The sequence below is a fragment of the Lissotriton helveticus genome, chromosome 3_1 (assembly GCF_964261635.1).
Source record: "Lissotriton helveticus chromosome 3_1, aLisHel1.1, whole genome shotgun sequence".
Lineage (NCBI taxonomy): Eukaryota > Metazoa > Chordata > Amphibia > Caudata > Salamandridae > Lissotriton > Lissotriton helveticus.
In genome coordinates this window covers 2,086,326,730-2,086,345,162 of record NC_136061.1, presented here as the reverse complement: position 1 = coordinate 2,086,345,162, position 18,433 = coordinate 2,086,326,730, and the positions used below count along the sequence as shown (strand labels likewise).

At 39.8% G+C, this 18,433-nt stretch overlaps 1 protein-coding gene across 2 annotated transcripts in view; it reads left to right on the top strand.

Annotated features, from left to right (window-relative positions):
- LOC144824121 (aminopeptidase Ey-like) overlaps positions 1-18,433 on the top strand; it is a 282,546-nt gene that overhangs the window by 145,723 nt on the left and 118,390 nt on the right. For both annotated transcript variants that reach the window (XM_078683234.1, XM_078683233.1), the window contains exons 8-9: positions 5,196-5,261; positions 9,668-9,733. In XM_078683234.1, the coding sequence (XP_078539360.1) occupies positions 5,196-5,261; positions 9,668-9,733 (132 nt within the window). The remainder of the gene's footprint in view (positions 1-5,195; positions 5,262-9,667; positions 9,734-18,433) is intronic.

The window sequence follows — 18,433 nt, the reverse complement described above, 5'->3', positions numbered from 1 at the left end:
TAATAATATCAAATGTAACCAGCAAATGCATGTTGAAATCAAATAGGTGTGCTTCAGTTTCATTAATGAAGTTCATCATAATTCATAGATATGACGGAACCTCATTAATACATGGTTTTAAAAGGTGTCCACATATTGTGAGATTGATTCAAGGATCAAGTCACACCTGAAATGACAGGTCGTTCTGGGAGATTGTTTTAATCTTTGTGTATCTTCGGTAGGAAGTACATTATTGGATTTTCAGGATTCACTTTTTTGAGGAATTCAAATTATTTTGGAACAATATAATTATTATCAAATGCCTCCTGTAAAATAACAGAAATTTCACCCTGGATGGTTTTGGTCAGGTCGGATGGTATTTCGCTGTAAACGTCTTGGTCAAGAATTTATCATTGGCCTTCTTTAATGTAATTCTCCCTTGACCATACACCTACTGCTCCCCCTTATTCCACCTGTTTGATGGCAATTGTTATGTAATTTTTAAGATCTTGCAAAGCTTTTGGTGATTTTGTGTTATATTATTTTTGCTGAAATCGTCTTTCTTATTTTGAGCTGGCTGATAGCCGAAAATACTACTTGTTCAAACACACTTCTTTTGGAATAATATTTAATGGTGGTCCGAAAGTTGATTTGTTTCTTAGGCCCTTTTGGTTCCTCTGCTTGATGGTATTCATGGTTAGAAAAAATGCTTTTAAGCGAATGTTCCTAAAGAATTCCAAAGCCTCTGTTTTAAGGCGTACAAAGTCAATGTGTATTGAGGAAATAAAGGATAGTCCCAATTCAAGGAGGGAATTCTCTTCTATTGTTAAGCTCTTAAATGACAAGTTTACGTTGATGATTTTATTGGTTCGTGTAAAACTGACTTCTTGTACGCATTTCCCATGGCTGATTTGTAGCTCTGTATCTTCCTCTGGTTTTTCGTTGGCCTCTCGCTAAAAAAGAACTGTGTATTTTTATGTTTGAATTTTGATTTAAAGATCCTCCACAAATGTCTGATTCACCATTTTTTCAGATATTTTCCTTGATATCTGGGATTGCCCTTCTTGATTCTTCTCAAGGGTGGAAATCTACTTTTAGATAAGGCTAAACTATCTCAAGATTGAATGTCTCTTATTCTCTTGTTCAAATGATGTTTTTTTTTTTTTTGATTTATAGTATAATTCTTAAATTCATTTATTTCTTTTTCAATCTTCTTAAGTAGTGCTTTAGCTTCTAAAATTGTTTGATTGTCTTTTATGGCTTGATGTAGTGAAAGAATTCCATCAAGTTGTTTTTGAAATAATCTTTGTGCTGCTTCTATTGAATTAACCATCCAATCATGGCTACATTTAGTTCCTATGTAGCTGAATCCTTTCCAATAGTCTGGGTCTTCAGTGAAAATGAAGGACCCTTTTTGCACTTGAAGGCCCCAAGGAATTGTTGCTGCTTTTCTCTCCCCTTATAAAAAAGACATCGGTGGCCGGCGAAAATCAATAAATGGAGCAATAAATAAGGAACGCGCCTATGATTAGATTTACATTGTGTTTGTGAGCGAGCCAGAGGTCCAGTAAAACACATCAGCATGTCCTATGGGCTACTTATGGCCTATCTTAGGGGTGATGTATATGTACCAATAGGGGAGTTGAAGGCTTGTCAAGTAGGTTTACATGCTAAAATGACATGACAGTGTAAGACTGCATTCAGGTTGCCATGGCAGGCCTGGGATATGTTTTAGAGTGCTACTAGATTAGCACAATAAGTGCTGCAGGCTCACTGATAGCATTGAATTTGCAGGCCCTGGGTATATGGTATGCCACTCTTCAAGGTTCTTATACGTAAATTAAATATGCCAATTAAAAATGGCAATCAAATCATGTTTAGGGGAGTGAGCAAAAGCACTTTAGAACTGGTTAGCAGTGGTAAAGTGCACAGAGTCCTAAGGCCAACAAAAATTAAGTTCAGTAAAAATTGAGTTAGGTAGGCAAAAAGTTTGGGGGAAGACCACCCTAACTCTGACAGGTCTAACACTCAACTTCTTGTACCTATCTGATTTCAAGTAGAACTACTTGTTGGCTTCACATTGGAAAGAAGTTCAGACAATATTTACATCTATATACAATGTTTGTCTCAGAGACAGAATCCTGGATACTAATGAAGAGCGATCTTTCATATTTGTTACAGTATGTGTGTCAGTGCACCTAGTGCCCATCATTAGTGTAAGGGGAATGCTAAGAAAAGAGAACACAAGGGGTATGCAAAGTTAGAATTTCACTGGAAAAGTTTTGAAAAGGTAAGAACTTCCCAGCTTTATGAAGTTATACATGTATATTCTTCGGAAAACTTTTCCTGAGAGCAAAGATTTCAACAATTTGGAAATTTGTAGAGTAATTTACATGCTAATAATTTTTTTCATTAAAACTACTTTTGGAAGATGTTTTGCAACCATTTTTAAATCTTTTTTGATGAACCTGCAATATTTGTATAGGCTTCACAAAGTTTGCTGAGAAACATCTTTGTGAGTTTGGACTACTTGCAGAAAGCCATTTGACTCTACGTAAGAAGACAATATTCATATTTATTTGCCTGGTTCATTAATGATAATAATCGGTGTACGTTACAAGCTGCAGTGGATGCAACTCCTAAAACTCCTAAAAAAACTGAGTGATTGGACATTTAAATCTGTAAGTCACAAATTTCTGCCAAAAGATTATATAAAGCACAGCTCATAATCACAAGTTCATGGTTCTTTCAATCACTTTAGCATTTTCTACAATTTAACAACAAACTGGAAATCTACAAGAGAGGTAAAATTAGGTAAACAAATAACTGGCTTGGAGTTATCTGTCCTTGTTCAGAAAAGGTTCTAAAACAATATTTTTCCTTTTATGATTTTTGTCGCACTACCAAGTCTTGGTCCTGAAGATAACCCAAAATCAAGCGTTTTAGAAATTGTCAACCTTGCTGCATTAGGGATCAGGTGAAACTTCATCAACTTAATTTAGGCAACCCTGAAAGGCACATTAGGGGCCTATGTTTTGATTGAGATAATCGGTTGCTACAATCCATTGCCTATGTTTAATTCTTAAGAAGTTTTGATCAGTGGAATATAATACCAAATCACCAGCATTCAGAAGCTGTTGACTGCTATATTATTCATGTTCAGTCAGAGGCGAAATGTTTCTATGTTTATTATTTAATGTATATTTAGGGCCTGATTCTGATGTGGTTAGCAAAGCATTCCCACCTATGGGCTGATTCTGATGCGGTTAGGAAGGACTCCTAACAGCATTTGCTCATTCCAAATCAGATCGGGAACATGTCTTCCCGACCCAGGGCCCAATTATGATGCGGTTAGAAACATATGCTCCCATTGAAGTCAATGGGAGTCTAACCAAATCATATCTGGAAGCATCCGGATGCATCATACTCCTTAGATCGGACTCTCCCAATCCGAGTGGGTTGGAAACCATTTCCAAACTGATTTGGTCGGGAAGCTTTCCAAACCGCATCAGAATCAGGCCCTTTGTGTTTAATGTGCAATTGTGTGGGCTAAAAACTATACAGAATTATTTGGTCATGTTGTCCAATGAATATGGAAAGTGAATATGTATAATGTTTGTGAGTGAGCCAGAGGTCCAGTAAATCACAAATAAGGTCAAGCTAATTACAATTATTGATCTTTTTCAAACACATTGTTGACTAAATAATTATCAGCAAAGGTGTTCAATTACTGTTGCAACTTTAATAATAGTGGCATTTTCAAACTTATATTGAAAAATGTGACTTTACCATTGAAGAGGGTTTATTATTACAATTTCATAGGTTCCAAACGTGACATATGTACCTGCTCCCAATTAGGAAATACAGAATATTAACAGCAATAAGGAATCCCCAATGTTATACTAAGGGAGGGATAGGCCTCACAGTAGTGGAAAATGAATTTTGGAGTTTTTTACTATCAACGTATGTAAAACTTAATAAGACATGTCCAGTCTTTTAATTACACATCAGCATGTCCTATGGGTTACTTATGGCCTATCTTAGGGGTGATGTATATGTACCAATAGGGGAGTTGAAGGCTTGTCAAGTAGGTTTACATGCTAAAATGACATGACAGTGTAAGACTGCATTCATTTTGCCATGGCAGGCCTGGGATATGTTTTAGAGTGCTACTAGATTAGCACAATAAGTGCTGCAGGCTCACTGATAGCATTGAATTTGCAGGCCCTGGGTATATGGTATGCCACTCTTCAAGGTTCTTATACGTAAATTAAATATGCCAATTAAAAATGGCAATCAAATCATGTTTAGGGGAGTGAGCAAAAGCACTTTAGAACTGGTTAGCAGTGGTAAAGTGCACTGAGTCCTAAGGCCAACAAAAATTAAGTTCAGTAAAAATTGAGTTAGGTAGGCAAAAAGTTTGGGGGAAGACCACCCTAACTCTGACAGGTCTAACACTCAACTTCTTGTACCTATCTGATTTCAAGTAGAACTACTTGTTGGCTTCACATTGGAAAGAAGTTCAGACAATATTTACATCTATATACAATGTTTGTCTCAGAGACAGAATCCTGGATACTAATGAAGAGCGATCTTTCATATTTGTTACAGTATGTGTGTCAGTGCACCTAGTGCCCATCATTAGTGTAAGGGGAATGCTAAGAAAAGAGAACACAAGGGGTATGCAAAGTTAGAATTTCACTGGAAAAGTTTTGAAAAGGTAAGAACTTCCCAGCTTTATGAAGTTATACATGTATATTCTTCGGAAAACTTTTCCTGAGAGCAAAGATTTCAACAATTTGGAAATTTGTAGAGTAATTTACATGCTAATAATTTTTTTCATTAAAACTACTTTTGGAAGATGTTTTGCAACCATTTTTAAATCTTTTTTGATGAACCTGCAATATTTGTATAGGCTTCACAAAGTTTGCTGAGAAACATCTTTGTGAGTTTGGACTACTTGCAGAAAGCCATTTGACTCTACGTAAGAAGACAATATTCATATTTATTTGCCTGGTTCATTAATGATAAATGGGCAAGGTAGCACTATGGTGTGTAGTCCTCCTTTCTCTGTAGACATACCAGAAAGTTGTCATGAGCCAATTGCATGTAAAGAAGTTAAAACCCATTATCTGCAAAGATAGCAAAGCGCAAGCAAAGGTATAACCATTTATTTAGTTGCCCCTCATGCTTTGTCGTATTGGCCCTTTCCACAGGGAGCTTCGGTTATTCGAATGCTGTCAGAGTTCTTGTCAGAGACGCTGTTTGTGCAAGGACTGAACGTAAGTAAATATTGATCACTGTTCAATTAAAGAGCGCTGTTTAGCTTACTAAAAGTAAATGCTTTGTGGATTAAAATAATATTGTAAACATTGCTACTTAATCACGTTGGAGTACTAATCAAGTTAGACTGATAATCACGTTAGTTTCAGGTTTTAACTATTTCACTCAGCTGTTCCAATGCAAACTCTTCACTTTGATTTGTTTCCCATTCTACCTTATAACCTCTTTCTTTATGAGGTATAAAATCGCTCCTCATGCATAGGAGGAGTGTGAAGGAGTGCTTGCATTCCAAACATCACGGGCAGGAGGAGAGAGGGTAACAGCCGTAACATACCTAGTCTCTTTGGCTCATCACCAAATATCCAGTTGGTGTGCAGTCATAATATCGAGTTGTTTATTTCGACTGGACAGAATATCGAGTAAAAAATATAGAATGGACAAAATATCCACTAGACATAATATAGACAACAAAAATATCGACTAGAAAAAATGTATATCGAATAGAATGGACATAATATCGAATCAAAAATATAGAATGGACATAATATCGACTAGACATAATATAGACAACAAAAATATCGAATTTAAGGTAAGTTAATAATATTTTTAATTTTTTGTGTAATATTATTCTGTAGCGGGTTGTGGGTTTATAGGGGAATAGGGTGGGAAGTAATTTAATTATAATTAATTAAATATGTTAATTTATGTATTGATATTTATTTAGAATTAATTGTTAAATAATTATTAATTGGTAATTAATTAAAATATAATTGGTAATTAATTAAAATTGATTAATTGATAAATATTTAAATTGTGGTAATTTATTTTCTGTAGCGGGTTGTGGGTTTATAGGGGAATAGGGTGGGAAGTAATTTAATTATAATTAATTAAATATGTTATTGTATGTATTGATATTTATTTAGAAGTAAGTGTTAAATAATTATTAATTGGTAATTAATTAAAATATAATTGGTAATTAATTAAAATTGATTAATTGGTAAATATTTTAATTTTGGTAATTTATTTTCTGTAGCCGGTGGTGGGTTTATAGGGGAATAGGGTGGGAAGTAATTTAAATATAATTAATTAAATATGTTAATTAATTAATTGTTAATTATTTAGAATTAATTGTTACTTAAATAGTAATTGGTAATTAATTAAAATATAATTGGTAAATAATTTTAATTGATTACTTGATAAATATATTAATTTCATTAATTTATTTTCTGTAGCGGGTTGTTGGTTTATAGGGGAATAGGGTGGGAAGTAATTTAATTCTGATTAATTAAATATGTCATTTAATTTATTGGTATTTATTTTGAATTAATTGTTAATTAATTATTAATAGGAAATAAATTAAAATATAATTTTTAATAAAAATTAATTGATTAATTTTTAAATTGTAAATTAATTTATTGTTAATAGGTAATTAATTAGTATGAGTAGGCAATTTTTATAATTAAATAATTTTATTTTGTATTTATAAATAAATATTTAATATATTTTATACACTTGTAAAATATTTTAATTATTTGTAATTGGTATAACTATTTATGTTATTTATATCTATTTGTGAAGTATTTACTTTCCCTACTATTGCACTCTCTGAAGTTGGAATAGTAATTTTAACCCCTACGCTATCCAACACTTTCCCTACTGTTGCACCCACTGGAGTGGGTATGCAACGTTTACAACGCAACTTTTACTATGCACTACCATTACAACAAAACTTTTACAACGCAAAAACTTTTACAACGCATACATTTACAAAGCATGTTTTTACAACGCAGATACCTTTACAACGCATACCATTACAACGTAAGTATTGGTAAGTATATAATTATTTTCTAAATGTTATATGTTTGGGTTTTTGGGTAAAGGGGTATTTTTAGGGTTCAGGGTCAGTTTTCAGTTTTTGGGTAAAGGGGTATTTTTAGGGTTAAGGGTCAGTTTTCAGTTTCTGGGGTAAAGGGGTATTTTTAGGGTTCAGGGTCAGTTTTCAGTTTTTGGGTAAAGGGGTATTTTTAGGGTTCAGGGTCAGTTTTCAGTTTTTGGGGTAAAGGGATATTTTTAGGGTTCAGGGTCAGTTTTCAGTTTTTGGGTAAAGGGGTATTTTTAGGGTTCAGGGTCAGTTTTCAGTTTTTGGGTAAAGGGGTATTTTTAGGGTTCAGGGTCAGTTTTCAGTTTTTTGGGGTAAAGGGGTATTTTTAGGGTTCAGGGTCAGTTTTCAGTTTTTGGGTAAAGGGGTATTTTTAGGGTTCTGGGTCAGTTTCAGTTTTTGGGTAAAGGGGTATTTTTAGGGTTCAGGGTCAGTTTTGGGTTTTTGGGGTACAAGGGTACTTTGTAAAAATAAAGTAAATTTACATTTAAATTAAATTTATTAAATAAAATTAAATAAAATTAAATTATATTATAATATTTTTAATTAATTTATATTCAAAAAAGTATTATATACTTACCAATACTTACGTTGTAATGGTATGCGTTGTAAAGGTATATGCGTTGTAAAATCTTGCGTTGTAAATGTATGCGTTGTAAAAGTTTTTGCGTTGTAAAAGTTTTGTTGTAATGGTAGGCGTTGTAAAAGTATGCGTTGTAACGTCATACATCCCTGGAGTGGGAATAGTAATTTTAACCCCTACGCTATCCAGCGCTTTCCCTACCGTTGCACCCACTGGAGTGGGAATAGTAAATTTTACCTCTACGCTATCCAACACTTTTGCTAATGTTGAACTCACTATAGTTGTAACAATACATTTTAACCATTTTCTATGCTACGCTAAAAATGTTATATATGTTTATTTAATAATATGTTTTTATATATATATGTATTATTTTTGGTGATATAATTTTTTTAATTATATAAATTATTTATTAAAATTACATTTTTTTAATAATTATTTCTAAGTTTATATTAAATATATTTCTTACTATATTAGTTTTAACTTAATTTTAAGACATTTAAAAAAATCGATATTTTGACAGTCTATATTTTTGTAAGTCGATATTTTGGAGTCGATATTTTGGTACTTACCTGTTTGAAGATAGGGAGTCGATATTTTGTCAATCGATATTTTTGTATCTCGATATTTGTGAGGTCGATATTATGTCAGTGATCCATCCCAGTTGTCATCTAATGAAAAGACTACAGCAATGAAGTCTATGTAAGCTTGTCACTGAAACAATGACCAAACTCTAGAGCGTGTAACTGTAAAGCTTACATCTTCCTTGGCGTTAGAATTGACTATTACATAGCTTCATTAATGTCACAGGCACCCAATCAGGAAGAAGGTTGAATTGATTTGCCAGTCCAACAGCAAAGTCTGAAGTCAAAGAGCTTTTGATCATCTTAAAGTAGCTACGGGTAGACACAAGCTTTGTAATCCAGATTGCCAGAAACATGTCAGAAAGAAATGAAGAGCTGATGTTCTCACAAAAGTATCAGGAAATTGACTTTCTGAAGCCTTACCGATTATTTTTAAGCAGATTTTCTCCACTTTATCCACAAAGAAGCCGAAGGAGCAGATTTACAAGCCCCTTGTGATACTTTTGCGCCACAGTTACGTCACTTATTGTGATGCATCTGTGGTGTACACAATGCACCGGGTTGCAGCCAATTTACAACGTGACGCATCTAGGGAGATGCGTCCCCTTGTAAAGCCTGCACCACATTATACCTGCGTCAGGTATAATGTATGCAGGGTGGGCATTCCCACGGTGGAAAGCCTCGTAGAAGTGGGGCAGTGAAATCTACAAGATTTCACTGAACCACTTCTAGGATGCCACTGTGTCAAAACCTCATTCCTTCTTGGAGCAGGCATAAGAAGTGGTGCAGTGTAATAATTATAGGCCTCCCTCAAGCATTGTGTGGAGCTGTGTCATGCTTGCGACACAACTCCAGCAATGCGTGACTTTTGCGCCGACAGATGCGTCAGAATTTCTGACGCATCTGTCAATCCTTGCACCATGGTGAACTATATTGTAAATAAGACGTATCAATGGTGGCGCAAGTTTTTTTTTGCCAAGCACAAGAAAATGTACGCATCTCTGCTCTAACACATAGATGCTTCGGTTTCTTGTAAATACGCCCCTAAATGTTTTTCACCTCCATAGCCCGAAGATCTTTCATCGTAACTTCTATTCCATCTTTCTGCAACTGCTCCCATTTTTCTTGATTATCTGTCCTTGGAAACCTAAAACTTTACTTTCAAATCAATAGGGCAAAAAAGGCAAATGCAAACATAAACATATTCCTTAATTGGGTCTTTCTTTAGAAGTAGAACATTATGTCTCGAAAATGTATTCATACACTAACGCAGAAACTACTTTGGAAAACAATTTCAGTGATTCACGTGACTACGAAGTGTTTGCATGAAAATAAACATATATATATATTCTTTTACAGTCTTATCTTAAAGCATTTGCATATGATAACACCGACTACAATGACCTGTGGTTCCATTTACAAACGGTATGTGTATCACTTTTGTTTGGATAGTATTCCATGCTCTTTAACTATTGCAATATTACTTACTTGTTACTTAGTCTCGACCGATTTACTATTCCACTTGATTAGAATATTCAACAGGCAGCATCACCAACAAAAAAAATATTCAAATATTCAATGCTTTGGCAGTCTACTGTGTGTTGCCATCTTTCTAGAGTAAATTAGCGTTATGGCTCTTTCCTGTGCTAATTACAAACTGCGCCCTCAGCTGACTACACATTTACTATACAGCACACACAATTTTGGGCAGTGACTATAAGTTGCACGGTTCTGGAAGACTGCAAACTCTACAACTCTAAAAGTGTGCGATAACACCTCAGTAGAACCTTGCCTTGCAATTAGAAGTTGTCCCTCTCCCCCCTCACCCTCCCCCCAGAATGGAGAATAACATTCCTGTGCTAGGAGTGTAACTCGCACAGGTGCCCTGAGTAGTGGTGGTACATGTTAATTGTGAAGAAGCTGGGCGGGCATAGAGAGGGAGGGGAGTTGGGAGATTGGGAAAGGTGCCATGGTGGTGGTCGGGGGCAGGGGGTTTACTTGCTCCCTCCTTGCCTAGGGGACCAGGGACAGATGTTAATGTTAATGTTAGTGGTGTTTTGTATAGCGCTCGGCTACTCCGAAGAGTGTCCCGGCGCTTTATGACCTATAACAGAAACAAAGGGGCAGGCGAGAAAGAGGTATGGCCTATTGAGCAAATAACCAGGATTTCAGGTCCTTTCTAAAAGCCAACAAATTGGCATTCCTGCGAAGGGCAATTGGCAGAGTATTCCAGAGCTGAGGCGCCAGGTACTTGAAGGACCGGCCCCCAATCCGCGCTCTTCTTATGACTGGGACCGCAGCCAATGCCTGCGACTCAGACCTCAATGATCTGGCAGGATGATAGAGCGCCAACCGTTTTTGAATGTATTTGGCCCCGGAAGCATGCAAAGCCTTGTGAGCCAGAGTAAGGGCTTTAAAAACTATCCGTTTCCGGATAGGCAGCCAATGAAGAGACTGCAAGAGGTTCGATGTTCTAGCTCGACCGTGTAGGCCAAAGAATGCCCGCGCGGCCGAGTTCTGAACCACCAGATGCTTGGCTACTTTTGCAGCCAAAGTGTCAATCGATATTATCAATCAATTTTACTGGCCGGTAAAATAGCGTATGCTGTAGCCACACACCCCGCAAAATCTGGGTGTAGGAACACCAGCCTACTTTGGATAGGGCCCATCCTTACGGTTATTATTGCTGTAGTTTCTCCAACAATTAGGCAATATCTTCGGTTATATTTCACTAAGCGTACTTCATGCAAGATACCAGTGGTGACATTTCACAGGTCAATTTGCCCTAAGTTTTGTCGATTAAGAATGTTTAACAACCTTAGTCCAGATATTGAGCCATATTTCCTATGTTATTTCAATGTCTACCATATGTCTGTGTCTATCTGTAGTTTTTAGACCCGTGATTTAAATATGAAGGAGGCAAGGTGTGATATTAGGGGGTCCATTAGGATGTCGGGCGGATTTCCTCCGCCAGGCTGGCGGTGGCTACGCCAGCCTGGCGGAGGAAATCCGCCCGACACCCACAGCCCAAATCCCCCCCGCCATATTAGTATGGCGGGGTGGACCGCGGCGGTGAGAAACACCGCCCGCATGTTTACCGCCCCGGTCGCCTGGCGGCCGGGGCAGAAAACGAGTAACATGGTGGCGGTGTCTGTTAGACACCGCCCGCCATATTACAATGGGCTTACACCAATGCATTTCCGGAAAGGCATGCGGAGACTCCCTGCGGGGGCCCGTTGCGGGCCCCCTGGGAGTCCCTGGCTTGGGGGGGTTGCACATTTCGGGACCCCCGCCCTCGAGGTGGGCGGTCCCGTTTCCTAGGTGTCTAATCATGGAGTCTTTCAGTATCCTAATTTTCAAAGGCAGACTTTCAGTGTTAATTATACAGATGTAATGAATTTATTTAGAATAAATACTTATTTGAGAAATCCTTTGAAAGCCAGTTGTCATACATTATTTGGGTAATTGTTTGCCCAGTTTCATCATTAAGAGAACAGTTTTATCATTAAGAGAACAAATGGGGAGAGACAGATTTATGTATGCATGTTTATGATGTTTCTATATTGCACACCTAACCAAAATGCAGGGGAGCAGTGTAGATGGTCAAAGACAATTTAAAGGCAGAAAGTCAACAAGTAATAGGAGTGAAAGCTGGGTTGTGATGCATTGTGATGCAGTATTGTTTATAGAGGTGAACTTTCAGAGCTTTCCTAAAGGGGAGCAGCTTTGGGGAAGTCCTGGTGCATACAGGGATATTGTTCAAGATCCTGTGTGCTTAGTGGGAAAAGGACTGCTGTGTAGGTTTTTCTATTTAACACTTTTTTGTCTGCCGTCTGATGATGTCCTATCTACAGCTGTGCCAAGAGCTACAAGAGATGGTGAGCTTGCATCCAAGAAAACGGTTATACAGGTTGTGATGGCTTTGTAAATGGTGCAGCTGGTTTTGAAAATGAAGACAGTAAGGGGAGCTAATGGAGTACCACCTGGATGGGGGTCATGTGACCATATTTCTTCAGGCCCCGATGTGCTGCTGCATGTAGGATCCCCCGAAGGGGTGCCAGTGTGAAGTATGGCATTGGCACCATCCGGATGCAGGAGTACTACATCTAGAACAGCAGCTCTGAAGTTGCTTAAGGAGGAAAAAGTTTATCTTGATTTAGACAAAATAATTGTACCAGGCTGTTTTTGATTTTTGAAACCAAGTGACTTGGCATCCGGTAAAAGCTAAGGTTAGCAGCCATCAATGTTCATGTAATTGAGCCAGGTTTCAACTGTATCTTCTTCGGTGTTACTCGCAAATAATAGCAATTCTTTCTTGGTGGGGTTGAGCTTCATATAGGTGCTGGACATCCAGGTCTGTATGATGTGAAGGCAGAGGAGATTTTCCAGTAGAGTTATGCACTGTATCATTGGCATATTGGTGAATGTTGATGTTATTTTCTGTGAATAGAACACTAAGCGGCTCCATGTAAAGTTTGAGGATGACAGGAGACAGACTGGAACCCCGGGGGACTTTGTGTGAACTGGAGGTGCTCACATGAACAAACTGATGTCAGTTGGAAAGGAAGGAGAAGAACTAGTGAAGGACATTGCAGTTAATCCAATTTGAGACTCCAGGTTGAGATGAGAGTAAGGTGGTCAACTGTGTTGAAGGCAGCTGAGTGGTACAGTCATATCAGTAGGTATTGGTAATCTTCATCTGTGGCCAAGAGGACATATTCTACAAAGTATAGGGCGCAGTCTCCTTGCTGCAGGGTGATATGAAACCATATTTGTAGTCGTGCAGGAGATGGTTAGCTTTGATGTGACCTTAGAGTTAAAAAAAAATGAATTCTTCAATTATCTTACACATAAAGGGTAGGTCAGTGATATGCTAGTAGTTGGCGAGGTCATCTGGGTCTAGTGTAGGTTTCTTATGAAGTTGGAGGATCTGGTGCGTCTGGAGATCTTCCGGGAAGAAATCTTGGGTTAGGGAGGCATTGTCAATTAAAAGTAGGGGTAAGAGAGTGTCTCTTTGGGAGAGCTTTGATGAAGGACGATTATAAGACACGTTCATAAAAATTGGCTTTGAAGGAGTAGAGTATGTCAATGAGATCTGCGAGAGATAGGGAGATAGGGCTTTGAAGACTGACCATTGCAGCACTCTGCAGGAATGTGCACTGGTAAGAGATGAAGCAGGACTGGTGTTTTGATGTGCTGTGGGATCTTATGTATTTTTTCACTAAATAAGTGATTAATGGCATTGCACGTGTCTTTGGAGTGTGGAACAGTTGGGTCGGACAGTAGGTTTATGCAATGCTTGATGCTTGCATTGAACAGCATTCTACTGTTCCTTCATTTGTGGTTTTAGTACAGCACTTTGCAATTGATTGATTGATGAGTGGTCTACATGTTTCATGGAGCGGAAACCATATCCAGAAGACCTCGAGAGTTCTATTTTTCTTCCATTTTGTTTCCAGTTTGCAGAGGGTTCATTTATTGTCAGCAACATCTTTAGAGTACCACAGTGCTGAAGGGTTTGCCTTGCAATTGCTTCATGTAATTAAGGCGTGAATGTTCACAAAGCTTTCCTAAAAGTTGTTGAAGGTGTTTAGAAGGATGTTGACATCGGACTTGAAGCTGATAGGGTGAGAGATGAGTTCAGGCATTGGGAAATCTATGGAGAAGTCTTTGAAAGATCTAGAGGTTTCATCTTCTGTATTGTATTGACCTTCATTTGTTGTTAGGACATTAAGCAAAGATATAGCCATGGCAAAGTGGTAGTTTCAGTCCAGGTATATTGGTGGTTTGCACTGGGTTGTTGGTGATGTTTAGAAGACAGGAGAAAAGAGAAAAAAGAATACATTCAAAATTTGCGTAATACTGACTCACAATACAATTCTGAGGGTTTGCATTTGATAAGTGAAGCTGTGCTATTTGCCACGGTTAAAGCTAGACACCCTAGTTGGACTAGTGCCCACCGTATTTTGAGCTTACAAGCCCTCTGGAGATTTCTGTGCCTTCAGAGGAGACGCTGTAATGGAGGCTCCTTCGAAGGCACTGAACGTTTGAAGAACAGCCATCATGTTTTAGGCCGCCATCAAAAAAATGGGGTAACCCAATTAGCCAGCAGACCTGGGTAGTCAATATCATTCAAAAACAGTGGTCTCTAACTATTCTTTTAGCTAAAAACCAAATTAGTTAAACATTTGAGCTTTCTCTTCTTTAAAGGGCATATATAACAAATTACCCGGATCAATCAATGTCAATTTTATCCACAAAAAACAACCAAAAGCAACAACAGAACAATCTTTTTATGTGGGCAATTTTAATTCACTTCATTGCATATCTAACTGTCTCAATAAAAACATATTTGTGGTTGCCCAAAGAGGAACGTGCAGAAAGGTAGAGTTATAGAGTGCTGGAGAGATAGGATTTGGAAAAAGACACAGAAAAAAAGAGATTATATTTACAAATTCATATAAACAAGTAGTAGATTTATACAATATACAATTCCTTTGAATCCTGGTGTGTTATTGAATAATTTAAACACAGTTTATCTTGATTGGAGATATTACTTCCAAGCTAATATTGCACCAAATATTTTAACAACATCATCCAGGACAAATTAAAGCGTCGACGTTTCGACTCGTCTTGTGGCCTTAAGGTGGTTTAAGCCGTGGCCATGCGAGTCTTCATCAGGACTACAGTTTTGGGCAACCCAGGGGAGCAGTATAGGGCCCTGAAACATAATAAATATGTATGTCAAACTGTTGCTTTTGGAATGCGAACATTCATGTGTCGCAAAAACCATGGTAAGAGAAACTTACCCACTGGTAATGGATGACAGGGGAACACTTAGGCTATTAGTTCCTATTCCACTGGTGGTAAGATTAATACCTAAAAATGACAGAGGGGTCATTAGACCGGTTCTAAATCAACACCAAAGCCCTGTTTTCCACAGAGATGTCTCTATCATTACCTTCAAATTAGATGTGGCTGGCGTAATTAATGCTCCAGTGCTTCTGCCGATTAGAGTTCAAGCCGGCCCTATGATTTGATCATGTTTTAGGCAGCTGTTTTTGTTTTTCAAAAGCAAACTCCTAAAAGCTTCTTTTTGGAAAAAAACAACGCATGACCCAGTGCGTTTTTATTTTTCTGTTGTGGTATCTTTGGTTGCTCCAAACTGAAAATAATAACATTAGACCATCTTATTGAAATACGGTGCTTCACCCACGCCAACATTTGTAGCTCTTTCAGGCAACAATGTGTAGTTTCTGATGGCATATCTTGCTTAGGTACCACCTTCGTAAACATGACTGTTGCCCTGACTTGAGCATGTGGACCATCAGTTTAGCAGTCCTAGTACACTCCCACATTTGTGGCACAGAACCGTCTCTGCCAAGCTCTCAATCAACACCCATGTCTGTTTCAACTCCATAGATTTTGTGTCATGACTAATATAAACCACTCTGCTATAAGTTTTGTTTGATCAGCTTCCAGAGAGTCGAAGTATTATCTGTTAAACAACATATCCTAAATGATAATTGTTTGGTAGTGTTAGAAATGGGATTTCTGGTTGGCGAAGGCTTGCGCCAAAGCCAGGCAGAAACCACCACTCTAGTCAGGGCTGGGGAGTTACACGCCAAACATAACCCCTGCTCACCCCCTTGGTAGATTAGCACAAGCAGTCAGTCTTATCCCAGAGGCCATGTGTAAAGCATTTGCGCACGCACACAGCAACAACATCCCAGGCACGCTACAAAAGGAACTACACACCAGGTTATGTAAAAAATAACCTTTGTATTCTCATAACACATTAGAATAGTAATCACACAATATACACAATATACACTGTGCCAACTGGCACTGGGCAATATTTACAAGGAAATTATTTACACCTGACAGGGCCACATGGACCACTGTCAGAACCATCACAAAGCGAACTTGGTAAAAGTAAAACAGATCATAAACGTTTAACCAGTAAATACTGGTAGCCACTGTACTTAGCATCAGCCTGTCACATAAACTACATTATGCACAGTCTCACATCAGGCGTGAATTACATTCTGCGCCAACCTCACCAGCATAAACACATTATGAAATCATCTCTCAAGTCTAAACACATTAGACCCTAACCTCCTGAGTATAACTCACATTAGGGGCGTACATCACACAGTGAAACATAATCTAACTAGCATAAACACATGATATGCAAAACAACGTCATAATCATAAACCATATTTAGAGGTATCAAACAGGGTGCATTAAACATACCAAATGCATTACATTTCCTAGCACCACATCACATTAGCACATAAATCACATTAGGGCCTGGTGCCCTATAAATCTACCAGTCGCCCTGGCCAACTGGCCATCTCAGAAAAGGGGGACTCAAATGCCCTGTGTCCAGAATGTCGGGGCGCGATGCCAGCAGCGGAATCCAATTGCGCATGAAACCTAAACGTTGCAGTTGGCACTAAGTGCTGCGCAGCTGTGCAGGGATGGGGCAAAGGAGTGCATCTCACTCCTAACTTACAATCCATGTCCCCCAAAGAAACCAATGGCCTAAACGTTGCAGCTGCCCTCTACTTGCTGGGCAACTGGGGATCTCCACATGAGGCTTGGCACCTCTGTGCCACTTCTGTCCCTCTCAGGGACTCTCTAATAACTGCAAAAACGTGGGCACCACTATGCCACACCACGGGGGCAGACATGGGCCCCTCTGGGCCCTCTAGGAAATAATTGTGCCCATTGTTGAAGCCCGCTGGCTCAGAAGATAATTATGCCCCCATACGTGGCAGCATAGGCACCACTGGCCGTTGGGACCCCCACTGGGGCCCTTAAACAAAATATGCCCCCTTCGTTGGAGTGGCCCTCTGTCATCCTGGGCCGCTCTGGTCTGCCGTCAGGGTAAAGGGGCGGGCAACTCTGGCCCTCGGGTCCCCATGGGTGCCTGTTATTCACCACGAAGAAACTGCCCCCAAATATTGGGGAGGCCCGCTGCTAGACGGGGCGGCTCAGCCTCGGGGCCTTCTACCAGCAACATTAATCAGAACCACCATGGAGCCCCACTCAACAGCTTCTCGTGGGTCACGGTGCTGCTCCTCTCTTCTGCGGGACTGGCCTCACTCCTCCCGGTCTCTGCGGCGCAGGGAATCTGCGGGGCATACGGGGGCTCTCGGTGCGCCTTCCCACTACTCTCCTCTGCACAGTCCAGCGCGGTGTGGGCTCCCGCCTGGATTCTCTTTTGTACGCTGCCTCCTTTCTTGACCCGGGCCCCATCCTGGGAACCGGGCTCTTTTGGCAATCCATGGGGCTCTCCCTTTCACACCGGAGCCCCACGTCACGTCATCGGACTTCCTCTCTGGCTCGTGATTGGCCCCACCCCCGTCCCAGGCAAGGCTTGCCTGACTTCCGGGTCGTGCAGAGCGCTCACCGGGGGGACTTCTTTATCGGCTCTGGCCACAGCGGTGAAATGCAGGGTGGGCTCCCGCCTCCATCATAGAATAAAAAGCACCATGAGGAGTAGGCTCCCTCCGCATTGGAATACTAAGCAGGGTGGGATCCTGCCATTAAATTATCCACAATAGTCGGCCATGCGGGGTGGGCTCCCGCCTCTCTCCCCTCCAGCAGGGGGAATCCCTACATCGGGATTCCCTTGGGAAAGCTTGCAGCGCCGCGCTGCGGAGCCCTCGTGCTCCTCTTTTCCAGGGGGAAAATCAGATTAAGCATTGCGCTCCCAGGGTGCCAAAGGATGCAGGAGTCCTCCCCCATGGGAGAACAGTTCCTGGAGCATCAAGGGGGCAATGTAGGGCCTAGGGGCCAGCACACAGGAGGCAGCTGCCTTGGCGGTCCCTCCTGGGCCCCACCAGCAACCAGCCCCATCTGTCAGGATTCAAAAGCAGAACCTTTTCATGGGGTCACAGCCCCTTCTTTTAAACCACATTTTCCTTTGTCTACAAAGTGCAGGCAATAGGAGAACCAGCTACAATTGATTATGGGGAGCTCCTGAGCACTTTGTTTTCCTCAGCTCCTCTTTCCTAATCACATGGCAGGCCGGGGTCATCAGACGCACCACAGGAGGTGGAGCCAGCATTGTGGAGGGAAGGCACAGCCCTATTCATGTCCCAGGTGCAACTCCTC